The 13,565-nt window shown below is 38.7% G+C and overlaps 1 protein-coding gene and 1 pseudogene across 1 annotated transcript in view; one reads left to right on the forward strand and one right to left on the reverse strand.

Annotated features, from left to right (window-relative positions):
* Positions 1–492: 492 nt before the first annotated feature.
* LOC141910213 (proline-, glutamic acid- and leucine-rich protein 1-like) overlaps positions 493–13,565 on the forward strand; it is a 47,561-nt gene continuing 34,488 nt past the window's right edge. The window contains exon 1 of the mRNA XM_074800932.1: positions 493–644. Coding sequence (XP_074657033.1) covers positions 508–644 — 137 coding nt within the window. The 5' untranslated portion in view covers positions 493–507. The remainder of the gene's footprint in view (positions 645–13,565) is intronic.
* LOC141909915 (uncharacterized) lies at positions 8,191–9,193 on the reverse strand (annotated as a pseudogene).

Raw genomic sequence — 13,565 nt, forward strand, 5'->3', positions numbered from 1 at the left:
CATCGGCTAGAATGGATTAAAAAAACAAATTTTAGTTTAACTGTCAGTCCTTTCTGAAGACTTATCAGGTATCTACAACAAAAATGATTGAGCTAGGCCACCCGGCCTAAAATGTTCTCAGAAGTCAAAAGTTGAAATAGATAGTACCACCGCTGGGCCGTCCCGGTCGGGCCGCATACGCGAAACACCTCAAGTTTATCAATCATTTTTATTTTTCCCAAAAAAATCTTACAATAAATCATACAACAATTTTGAACAATTCGATATGCATTCGATATCCGATTAAATTTGAAATCAGCAAGCGCTGATAAGGCGCATAAACTTTTAACTGGTAGAGGCACCGATTATTCACAATATCGACGAGAGAAGTTACCCTTTCTCGCATCGAATTTTAACTATGTATTGTTTACCGGTACATCGACTGGCCCGCGAATACGAATCGCTCCGAGTCCGTATTTTACTTGTCGGTGAGAGTTGAGGAATGCTCCGGTACTTACCAGTTTCAAGATGGCAGCGCCCATGGACTGCCACGCCTTGCGCGCTATCTCGCAGGATTTGGCCCGCGCTGGAAGTTACGAAAAGTTTAATTCGACGATTAACGATATATTCGAAAACTACAAACCTTTCCACACGTCAAAATCCGGGTAAGTTTCCTAAATTATGCTTTTTTTCTGTGTTTACATTCTAGTCGCACTATTTATCGACCGCAACCCGCGGAAATCACTCCTATATAGCCAAATGTTAAGTTGAGCGCACACGGGTTTAGCGATGGGCTTGGATTTTATTTCCGGGTTGTTGATAATCTCGCGAGAATGGTGCTAAATATGAACTGCGAATAAATTCAAAATATCACGGAAATACCTTGTGTTTGAAAATCGTCGGTTCAAGTTTCCAGTTAGCATTTTCTCAAAAACTATATACACGCACTCACCTTTTCCAAGATTTCCCAAATTTTTGGAGAAAATGCTTACTGGAAACTTGAACCGACAGATTTTCATTGAAATGTAGTTGGCTGATGCGAAAACTGATACCTACTTCCGGTAACGAACGTTAGGCCTATAACCCGTATTACAACACGATTCACCGGCATCTCGGCCCACTGCCAACTTGTCCCATTGCCGAGTCGGACCACTGACTCGGCCCACTGGCAAACTCAGCCCACTAATGCGTGCAGTATTCCCAGCGTGGGATTCGATTCCGGAACCTACAGGCTACGAGGCGGACACTCTACCAGCTACGCCATGGAGACACGCGCAATACTCTCACATATAATTAGTTCAAGAAGGCTATGATTACGAAATTGCCGAGGGCTTACGACGGTCTGCAAACTTTCTTTTCTGCTAACTTACAGATAAATAAAAGTTATGAAATCATAATGGAAGATAACGTTCGGATTAATTTTATTCAATTAATCAATATTTTTCAAATTGAATATATCGTAATTCAAGACCTTTTACTGCTTTGTGAACTTGATTTTTGACGACTTTGAATGTTGCGTCCATGTACCAACGTTTGCTGCCGTTCAGAATATCGACCTGCTTACGTGTTGCAAATATGAGGTCTCCTATCATCTGAAAAAAGTATCTATGATGAAAGCTGTAGAAAATACTCTGATTCGCTTGAATCTGCGTATTTTTGGAAAGCCGATTGTGTTTATTTTTCAATTTTCAAGTTTGTTTCAGTTAATTACTCGAATTAATGATTGAGCGAGAATGCTAATAGATCGATACTATACGAAAAACCCGTCGGCAATGAATTCAGTTTCCAACTGAAAATGCAAGTCATTCGGGTGATCAGGTCGCGCTCTTTTGCCCTGTCTCGCCAAATTGTCGGGAGCTGGAACAGAATCAATGGCCATGTTTTCGTCGGTGACCTGTTCACGCATCACCTCCTCTACGATTGCCGCAGCTGAGCGAAAGACATTTTGTTTCGCCCGTTTTTTCCTTTTTCACTTCTGTTCTAATCCTAGCAGCTACTGCGACTCTGGCACCTAAAAGAACAAAAGTTAATTCATCAAAGATCATTTCAATTACAATTAGGGTCAGAAAACTGCATTCATTTGTGTTCTCCATATTGCGTTCCAAAAACTTTCACTTTCCGTGTGCCTCCCTAAAAAAATTAAACTTATTCGATAAATCTAATGAACTATAGTTATCTGCCTACCTGGAGGATGATTGTGCTCCGAAAGTCTCCAGTATTCCGTGGCATTCTGTATCAAAGATGCTTTGCAATTTATGAGCTTATTTCTTACAGAGCACCTCCAATGAACTGTTGAATTAGTTGCACGTTTTTTTGTGTACGAGAAGCCCAGTGAATCCAACAATTTGTCTTGTCCCCTCTTTGGAAGAAGATGATACCTGAAAAAGGGAACATTATCATATATGAATAAAATTATAGATAAAAATTGAAATACTTATCTTCATTCAACGTAGTTATATAGATGAAGCAATTTATGAGTAATTTTGACAAAATACCTTGGTGTATGTAATTTCTTCGTCATCTTTGACCTCTCTGGGTACAGGGTCTCTGATCGAAGATTCATCGAAATCCATCGGTTCGATGGTTCTCGGACTGGTGGAAAGGCATCATCAGTCGACAAGCGAAGGCTCGCCCTCTGTGCCGCTCCAGTCGCCAACGATAACCGTGTACTTTCTGCCTGGGGTATCGCTGGTTAAGTCCCCTGTAGACGACAAGGAATGCACTTCCACGGAATGTCCTTGCCACTTTTCACTGCTTCCATGTACGTTTCCCGGGTGATTCCAGTCTTGCGGATTCGGTGCTGCCATTTCCCGCAATCGTCACACGATATACCCTCTTGCCTTGGTCTGACTTCCTCCTCGCAAGAAATACATGTTGAATCTCCGGAGGGCATAATAATCGCTGTTCTCAAGTCGTCGTTATCGCTTTAGCAAAATGCTGAATAGTGCTAACCCGCAGAAAAATCTAGGGGTTTATATACCATCTGCAGTTCCAATGGCAAACTAATTAGTCAGGATCAATCAGAATTCCAATCTACTCACCAAACAGATCAGTTTCTTTCTTAATTAATGATTAGTTCGATTGATAATTAGTGCTGATTACTGTTCATCCGTTCATACTCACTTTGATAATACTTTTCCATCTAAAAATGCACAATTCTGTGGAAAAAAAACCTGGGAATTTCACCGTGAAATAGCATATTTTCATTTTTGGAAACTTTAAACTTATTGTCAATCATTTTTAGCCCACTTGGGACTTTAGTCCCAGCGGGCTATTGCGTTCACTTTTCGCCGTCCGTCCGTAGACAGAATCCAGTTATTTTGGGAAGTTTTGAAAACGCTTCAAGGTAATGTCTTGATATTTGGTTTATACATGTTTAGCAACGGGTTCTCCACCATTTTAGCAACGGACTTTTCGCGTGTTGCCAATTTTACAAAACTGAAAATTCAAACGATTGAATTTATGTGTTAATACCAGTTTATTTTACGTCTTAATCAGTTGGATAGCAGGCACAGAGTGTTATGATAATTAGTTAACAGTATACACAGAATAGAATTAAATATCATTACTTGGTTAATCAAACTACATCAGATCGTAACTGAAATTGTCCTAAAATTACTTTTCTTTAACTACATACTTAATACAAAGGCCTATTTCTACAAACAAACAATCATTAGCTGTCATTTTAGGTTAAATACCTAATCTATAAAATTTGACTCTCAGTACCAAATGTACGTGTTACATAAAGGTCTGATTTCTCAGCTAAGCCTAGGTACACATTTATGCCAAAACATATGTAAAATTTAACTATGAAAAATGGATGTAACTCACCTGAAAATTCAAACGATTGAATTTATGTGTTAATACCAGTTTATTTTACGTCTTAATCAGTTGGATAGCAGGCACAGAGTGATCAAATCTGTGCTGCCAAAAACCAAGTTGATTAAGACACTCCCATCAAGAAATTAGTGACCAAAACTTCTAGCGATTGGTTCATCCAAATCTTAGTGACATATTAAGACACTAATTACCTGATGAGAGGTTAACTAGTTGCGAGGGCAGGTGAGTTGAGAGTTGTTTATATTGCTATTACATCACTTATTCAAAAATAGTGCCAGTTCGCTAGGCAGACAAAATACTCAATAAACAAGACAGCCTACTTGAGCTGCCAAAACGGTATCCGGGTAAAAGTGACAAAGACTAAGGGTTAGATCCATTAGCCCTGGGATGCCCAAAGTACCAAAAAATTTGCTGAAAATTATATACCTTTGGGACTAGCCTAAATATGGTGCAAATAGTTTATCCCTATCAAAAATTTTGGTAACCAAGGGTGATGACCTACTTTTCTGAGCTGTCCCATATATGGAACACCGGGCATTTATGACTTGTACTAATACTTAACTTGATTCAACAAAGAACACTAATTAGGCCACTAATGTATGCTATAATATCAATCAACTTTTATTCTTATTCCACTATTGTATAATAACTACAAATGGCTATAAATGAACTCCTCGGCTAACCTCGGACATCGCTCAATTTACAGTTATTTTATATGATATGCTCTATAACAGTTACGGTTTTCAGTAAAACAAAGGAGAACTTCACATTTCTCACATCTGGTGTCCGTTTTAGAACTACAAACTACGCAACGGGCCCTTTTATCTGCCTTCACAGGCCAATGAGCAACCTGATCATATCGGCTGTCAACGTCTGGCAAAACGCGTATCATTTTTGGAGGAACATATTGTGATGGTGAACCTGCTGCATCCGATGGCCGTCCCCTTCTCTTTGCCATGCCACATGTAACTAATGCTTTTGCTACCTGAGTTTGAAATACGCGGAGTTTTATTTTACTGGGCGTACCAAGGAGATTTGCATCGCGCTTATAAAGTAGCCATGCATTGATACAAGCTATACTAACATAACTCCAAAACAATATGGTATACCATCGTTTCGTTCTCATACGAAATTTACATTTAGCCAAATATGCGTCTAGCATATCTACACCACCCATGTGGTTATTATACTCTTTTACCATGAATGGCCGACTGATCTCCTTATAGGCTTTGGCAGTCTTATCCCATCGTTTACATTTGTCTAACGGTTCAGGTCCTACATACGTTGACATCAAAGTTACCGCCTTTGTGTCCTTCCAGCGACAGCATACTACATTTTCTTTGTTCTCTACATAATAATCATATTCACCTCTGGTTTTCAGCTGATTATCGGTTTTGAGTGGACAACCACTAACACGATTTGCCCTAACTGTACCAACATAATAAATTCCGCGTTGTACCAACTTCAACAAAAGTTGTAATGAGGTGAACAGGTTATCAGCAAAAACTATATAACCACAGTTATCGGCAAGGGATTGGCATAGTTTGAAGACAATATGAGTTCCAAGAGAATCAACCCGTTGTTCGGCACTATTTTTTCCTTGATACATCTCGAAATCATGTAAAAAGCCATCGCTACCGCACCTGGCCCACATTTTGAACCCCCACAGATGAGGTTTTCCTCGGATATATTGACGAATTCCACTAAACTTCCCTTTATAGCTGATCATTTGCTCGTCAACGCACTGGTACTGTTCTGGAGTCACGAGAAGACATTGTTGTCGAAATTTATCAATAAATGGCTGCAACTTCCACACTTTATTTTTCTTCATATCATCCGTTACAGCTTCATTATTGACAAAGTGTAAATACCGCTGCAAGGTCTCGAACCTATTTCGCGGCATCACATCTGCGATAAACGGGATGCGAAGATTCACTTCCCAATACATGCGAACAGATCTCAACTGTATTAGACCCATTCTCAAATAAATTCCTAGGAATAGTTCAATCTCTTTGTAGTTTGTATTTACCGATTTATCTGGGCCTAATACTTGTGCACTATATAAATTTGTATTTTCCACAATCAAATCTAACATGTCCCTCGTTATGAACTGGCTAAAATACCACAACGGCGTCTCAAGTTCAACCCCACGGCATATAGGTTCAACGGCTGGGCCAGTAAAGTTTATAACTGGAGGTGTGAATTTTTTTTTTACCCACTTACAATCAGTTTTTGTACGGCTCACTACCTGACTCACACCAGCTAATTGAGCAAGCGGAACATCGTCATCGCTTTCGCCATCGGCATCCTCATCACCATCGTCGCTATCAATATCAGATTCCCCTGCATTTCCGTCATAATCATCATCGCTGCCCCAGCCATCATCATCATCAGATTCAGGGTCATTGCCAAAATCACTATCGTCGTCATCAATTACATCCAGAACTTGAACCAAACTGAATGCTTTTTTATTTTGTCTAGACATGGTTTTTCATGATGAGACTCAAGTATTCACCAAATCACTAAAAATACAGAAAAGAATCAAAACATTAGCCATGAGGGCATAAAAAGGCTAAATCATAGTGCTGCAGTCCATACAAACCCAAAAAGTTCCATACAAAAAATCTTATCAATCATGCTGACACCAAACATTTCTGCCCGGTGTTCCACGGGTGGGACACCACTAAAACATCGGCTTTACACACTTCACTTTATCAGCTACACCCGATAACAATGACTCTAATTATTCTTTATTATTTGTTTTAGTAAAATAACATTACAAAAGTGGTCTAATTACCTGATTCCATGCGAAATTTTCACGATAATTTTGATTCGAATTTGCGTCATCCCAATTTCATGGGCGCGGCCATGTTGAATGCACTGCACAGACGGAAGATGTCGCAACCAGCTTCTGTTCATGTGCCGCGGGTGGGACACCGGGCAGAAGTGGTAGCAAAATATTATAATTCGATCAAATCTTCACACAATTTTTTTTAAAGGGGGGTTGAAGGGGGTGTTCCATATATGGACATAGGAAAAATCTACAAATATGTTTTCTTAGCTACAAATGACCTGGCAAAATATTGATTACAATATTTAAACATAAAAACACAATCCGCAGTTCCAGATAAAAATACTCCTTGCTAAACATGTATCTACCCTAGACACATCTTCAGCCCAAAAACTGGCCCTGTCAGATTAAAGATGGCCGACTGGCAGCCATTGTTGTTCGCCAAAATCAGCACATTTTCGAAGTTCTCGAGGGAAATTTTGAAGACGCTTTGATCAATGGGGTTCACCATCGGCAGATGGCGCGCGAGTACCAACCGGTATCAAATAACACTTCCGGTACAATGTCAATGGGACAATGGGTCGTAAACTGACTCGGTTACTGATCCTTAACAGCCAATTTTATATTTGAATTTAATAGTGGACAAATAAGCAATATCAACACAAGGTATTTCTGTGATATTTTGAATTAATTCTCAATCCAGTTTAAGACAAAAAGCTTGTCCAGAAATATATGCCGGTAAATTTTGCGAAGCGATTTCCAACTACGAAGACGATCCTAGATGCAACGGAAATACCAATTCAAAAACCAGGCAACGTTGAATCACAGTCCTTGACATTTTCGACGTACAAAAATAAGAACACTATGAAATCCATGATAGGTATTTCACCACGTGGTGTAGTTACCTGTGTAAGTCATTGCTTTGGAGGTTCTTCTAGTGACCGACAGATCATCGAACGATCAAACCTTGTATAAAAAACTGAAAGAATGTTTGATCGAGGCGACAGTATCATGGCCGATTGAGGAATTCAGGTACAAGATCTCTTCAGTTCATTAGATGTGAAAGTGAACATCCCTACGTTTCTGCGAGGCAAAAGCCAGTTGTCTGCCGAAGAAGTTGTTCATGACAGACGTATCACATCGAAACGTATCCATGTAGAGCGAGTTATTGGACTGGCAAATACTTACAAAATCCTACAACATCCTTTAACACACAGCAAAGTGCCATTTGCATCTAGAATCATGTATGTGTGTTTCGTGCTATGCAACTTCAGACCGTCGATTGTTGGTAAATTGGCATAATTAGTGTTGCACCTAGGATTGGAATGTCCGGTCTAATATAAATCCCACAGGATCGGACGTGAACGTTGCAGCACTTCTCAAATTCTTTTATGGCTGTTGATTCAAATTGTTTGCCGTGTATAGTTGCCGCAGTTTCAAAACTCGAGGTTAAAGAAATCAAACTTTTGCAAAGTTTTTGCTTATCATGCCTTTCCGTAATTTTGTAGATTTCTCCGAATCTTGATGCCGTAATACGCCATTGACGGAGTTCAAACCATGTTGAACATTCACTCTGTTCCCTAGTGTCCACTTCCATAGCTACGGCTTGTTCGCTTGTAACCTAAGATTAGAAAATTAGATTTTGTCATTCAAATATTTACTACAATATACCTCATTAAAAAAACTATTTTTTCCTGGAACTTTTAAAATATGTATATACCTTGAGATGTTCTTTTACCCAATACTCGGTGAAAGGTCTCTAAGTAATCGTGGTCATTTAGAGCAGCTCCCATATCCGCCGAATCGAATAAATATCTCATGGGGAGATCTTTTGATGTCTTATTACAGTAGTTCATTACCAAACTACGTACATGATCTGGATATCCAGGTCTGATTCTAAATTCTAGTGGTCGTGGGTCATCTAAATTTGCTGCTCTGTTGCAGGGCAAGTCTTCTGCCTTTTTTGGAGTACCGCTACCTAAAATGATAAAAAGTTTTGTAAGATTGAAAGATAATATATCTACCCTGTTCAGTCAACCATCGTTTACATTGGTGATTAAGGATTATAGAGTATGACATGGCCATCTGACTCCTGAACTAACTCATAACAAAATGTAAACAAAGGTTTAGTAATTACGTACCTTCATGTAACTTTCTGGGATGATGGAAAGACTGCAAAGTTTCTGTGCATGATTTTCCAACCTGAAGTTTTCCATCGTGGGAAAAAGTGGCAATCATCAACAGCACAGTCCCAATGTGTTTACATGTCGAATGCGGACCTTTTCCTGCAGGGCATTCACAGTCACTGTTTAAAAATCACCATTAGATCTCACTTTAATCTTATAAGAATATGAAACCTAAAAAAAATGGGAAAACATTTGCCTGATAAGTTTAATACATGGTCTTCATTTTTCATTCAATTTTTGTAGGCTTACAGCCTTTATTTTACACTGAATTAGAAATAATTACTTTTTTCTTCATTGCCGCTCTGATGATTCCAGTGAAGAAGCATATGTTCGCTGTTTTTAAAAAGCTGCAAGCATCTATACAGTTTGAATCTAAAAGCTGTCTGGCTTTCTCCATTGCTTTGGAGTCCTTTGACATCTCTTTATCCGTGGCCATTCGAAATTTAAAGTACCCTCTGATGTGATCTTCTGTGATGCTTGGGAGTATACCTCGATGTTCTGGGCATAGTTGTCGAAATCCTGTTACATCATCTGGTCATTCTGGTAAAAGTTCTCTGGGAACAATGATGCTGTCATTTTGAAAATTACTATTTCTGTCATAAGCCTCTAACCTTAAAAGAACATAAAATATCAAGTGTCAGCTTCATCTATTAGACTAGATAGTGCTGCCGACACAAATGACGGTAGCTGGGATGTTTGAAGAAGTGAATAACATGTGTGTCTTAAATACCTGGTAGCCAAGTTGCATCAAAAGTCGAATATGCATCAAAAGCTAATTGAACGATTAAATAGATAAGGTTACCTTTCTACTAGATCTGCTTTTCTGCCTGAAGTTTTCCCACCCCTCTTGCATAGTTCGATTTTTAATTCGTTACCTTTCAGGCCATCATACTTGAACGCCATTGTTTTTGCTAGTGAAGACCGGTTGATACTCGCGCGCCACCTGTCCTCGAATGCGGAGAGCCCCATTACCTTCATCTTTCATTTATATTTGAATCTACCAAGGGCCCATCAGCATAAGAAAAATTGGGTCGATCAGACTCAAGATGGCCATCCTATGACCTTTTTAGTGGCCAAAAATATCAATTTTGGCTAGAATTCTAGGTCCTATAGCTTCCTACTCGTTTGCCATTTCTCATTGCAACTTGTGATGGGTATTCTTTGGAAAGGGATGTTTTATACCCGAGACAGGTATTTTTGATCAGCCAATTATGACGCAATTGGCGGCCATCTTGGTGTCATCAGTACTCATTCGTAGGCGGCAAAAAGTTTTTCTACATTAAAGGGGAACTGTAGTGCCAAAACAAAAATTAGCTATTCATTTCTGCTCTAGTCGTAGTTCAGCATAATGCTTATCGAAATTTTTCTGTTCTTCCTGATAAACTCTTTAAAACCAATTTTGGTACGGATTTTGGTAGCAATTTCCGTGAAAGGGAGCCCCATATTGCAAAATCCAAAGCGAAGCTGTGTAAACATTGATGACGTAGTTTCGGCCCATCCCGCATGTGAGCGTCGTTACACTAACAATACGACTATTGAAATATCGAATTTGCTTATTGTTCAAGAAGTCCAAGCATCGGATTAATCCCTCTTTCTCCATTGCAACGGATGATGTAGTTTCCGAAACCTGTACAACTTTATAGTCGATAATTTTATTTATTGCCATATCTAAAACAGTATAAGCGCAGTATTTGGCGTTAAACCCCGGACTGTCACACTGGCCATTTCTAGCAATTCTCAGAGGTATTCCGGCAGTTGATATATCAAAAAGCAACGCATCATGTTGCTTTCTCTGCGAATCCCTTACAACAGGAAACAGTAAACTCTTTTGATGCCTATAAAACAAGCTTTCGGAGATAAATTCGGTTCCGACTAATCCCATGAACTGGCAAAGTTTTATAATCAAGCTTCCACTAAATAATGTTGCCGCACTGCACTGGAGGTTACCTCAAGAAGTACCGTTAATCATAGGCTGAGATTCCCTATGGAAAGTACTGTGATTCTCTAAACACTCGGCTTTGACTTTCACCCATGTCCCATTCACTGATTTGTTCAAAGAGATTATTGGTTTTCCACAAGTATTTCCATTTGAATTCACAAAGTTACAGGGTACCCTATACAACAAGTCTGTCAAACAAGATTCCGAGACGATGAATTTTCTTTCGTGAACGAGACAATTCGCGTCAAATTTGATCTCCGCAACAGATTTGACGGATGATTGAGACGAATTGGGGCAGAATTCTGGATCTATGTTGTTGATAGTCGTACTATGAGATGATGGAGTTGCTGGTGATATAGGGGTTAAGATGACTTTACGATCGACATGACCAGTCGTTTTTTGTGGAGTACTACAGATCTCCGGCTCACAGACGTAACTGTAGGTGTGGTCATGGCTAACTTTTGTAGTCGATGCAGACGTATTGAATTCATACTCTGGCCATTGCATGTAAGCATCTTTCAGCTGGACTGTCATCTAGAAAAAAAGAAAAAATCAATGCTGGTTTAAGATTAACTTGGGCACATAACAAGGTTATTTTCAGGACTCTCTACCTTTTGTTATAAAGACATAGGCCTACGTGCAACAGATATTTCATCATCGTAAAAATCCATGCATGTACAAATATTTTCTTTCACCAGCTGAAACTGGCGGCACTTACAGATACATTTTGCTTGGCTAACGCATGTCAGATGACTGATAAAAATACCATACCATATATTTCTTCGTCCACCACAACCTCTACTGCAGATCCTGAATTAAGAAAAAAATTGAAAAAGTAATTGATAGGTAGCCTTAAATGAAAGATGAAAGTCTGCTTCAACAGTGTTTGTAGTACAAATACATGCCATTTTTTGTATCAAAGTACATCATTGGAAATTTTTTGTTCGGGTTTATTCAAAACAATCTTCCAACCGGCCTGAACTGGATGGATGTTATGGATAATTTTGTTGGCTGTCTTATTTAATACATCAAGATTTCGGAAGTATTATTGTCCATGTTTTATATCTTTTGGTCGTTACCCACATAGTCCGAAAGTTTATTGTAGTTTTTTTTTAAACTGATTGCACTGGTTACCAGTGTCCATCAGAATAGAATTTAAATTGTTGCTGATCACATATAAATGTCTTCATGATCAAGGTCCGGAATATCTCCAAAACCTGCTGTCAATTTATACACCAACCAGGTCACTTCATTCTAGTCATGATACCAGTCGTCTAGTAAAACCTGTCTCAAAACGTGCAATTGGAAACCGGGCATTTCAATTTGCAGCTACTGCTTTATGGAATGAAATTCCCATGAGCATTCGACTAAGTCCGTCTGTTGAATGTTTTAAATCAAATTTAAAAACATACTTTTTTAGAAAAACTTATAACTGATCTTTTTATCTACTATTGTGTTTTAATATTATGTTTTGATGCGGGTAAAATGACTTATATCTATCTAAAGCGCACCGATTACCATGTAGGGGTGCGCTATATAAGAAAATATATTATTATTATTATTATTATTTGTTCTTGGGTGCTTGTTGATGTAGAAGTGTTGATTGTCCCGCATGTTGATTAGATTAAAAGGAAGCACATTTCGAGACCTGGGATCTGTAGTGTAGTTGTATGACATCAACGTTGCAGCTCGATGAGGTTTGTTTTTCTCCATCAATGAATGCAGTTGGTGTTTCACATCTGGTGCGGACCATTTATTAGGTATTTGATGTACGTGCTACACATGATTGATCGGTGCAAATGCAACTATCAGGTTTGGCCATTTCAGTGTACATTTTGTGCTTGGCAAAACTGAAGGGCCTCCAAAACCTGAAATGTAACATAACCTTAGATGACCTTAGATGGATCTAGGAAATAAATAAAAATCACAGTTTGAATGTGTCACCAACCCCCAGTGTTGGGTCTTGAAACAGCAATGACGGGTAAACCATAACTCTCTAGAATTGTCATTTTCAACAGCAGCAGTAACCACATTTCTGCTTGATTCTGATGTAACAGTTGTGAGCACACTTTTCTTATGTTTGCGTAACGGCTGAGCTTTCATTGATGCATCTGGGCAGATCAACAGATCTGCAAAGAGGAAATAAATATAAACCACAGCTTATATGTGTCACCAACACCCAGTGTTTGGTCTTGAAACCGCAATAACGGGTAAACCATAACTTACTAGAATCGTCATTTTCAACAGCAGCAGTAACTACACTTTCGTTTGATTCTGATGTAACGGTTGTGATATCTGCAAAGAGGGAATAAATGAAAATCACTGTTAAAATGTGTCACCAACCCCCAGTGTTGGGTCTTGAAACAGTAATAACGCATAATCCATTACTTACTAGAATTGTCATTTTCAACGGCAGTGATCTCTCTGACTATTCCCAACCACCAACACTACATACCAAGTTTCTGAATCATGTTTTCTGAACTATTCCCTTAGACTAAGATATTTCTTGTTTGCTTCGTTAAACCCAACTGTTCCCATTAAATCATTATTTTTTCCCAGACGTTACTAATATTTATTTCATTATTTGGTTAACCCTAGTCAACTATCATCCCCCCAGGCTTAATTTTTTTCACCCCGAAAAACAAATGGCAACCATCCAGACACGAACTTTATTCAACCAGATTAAATATAAGATAAAACAATATACAAACAATACAATACAGATACGACAGCATTCTTAAGGAATTTAATTTAACATAATAATCATCAGTAGTTTATATTATCATAATTAATATCATCATTCATTTATCATTATACATGGCAATTTATT

Source organism: Tubulanus polymorphus, chromosome 8, assembly GCF_964204645.1.
Source record: "Tubulanus polymorphus chromosome 8, tnTubPoly1.2, whole genome shotgun sequence".
NCBI lineage: Eukaryota > Metazoa > Nemertea > Palaeonemertea > Tubulaniformes > Tubulanidae > Tubulanus > Tubulanus polymorphus.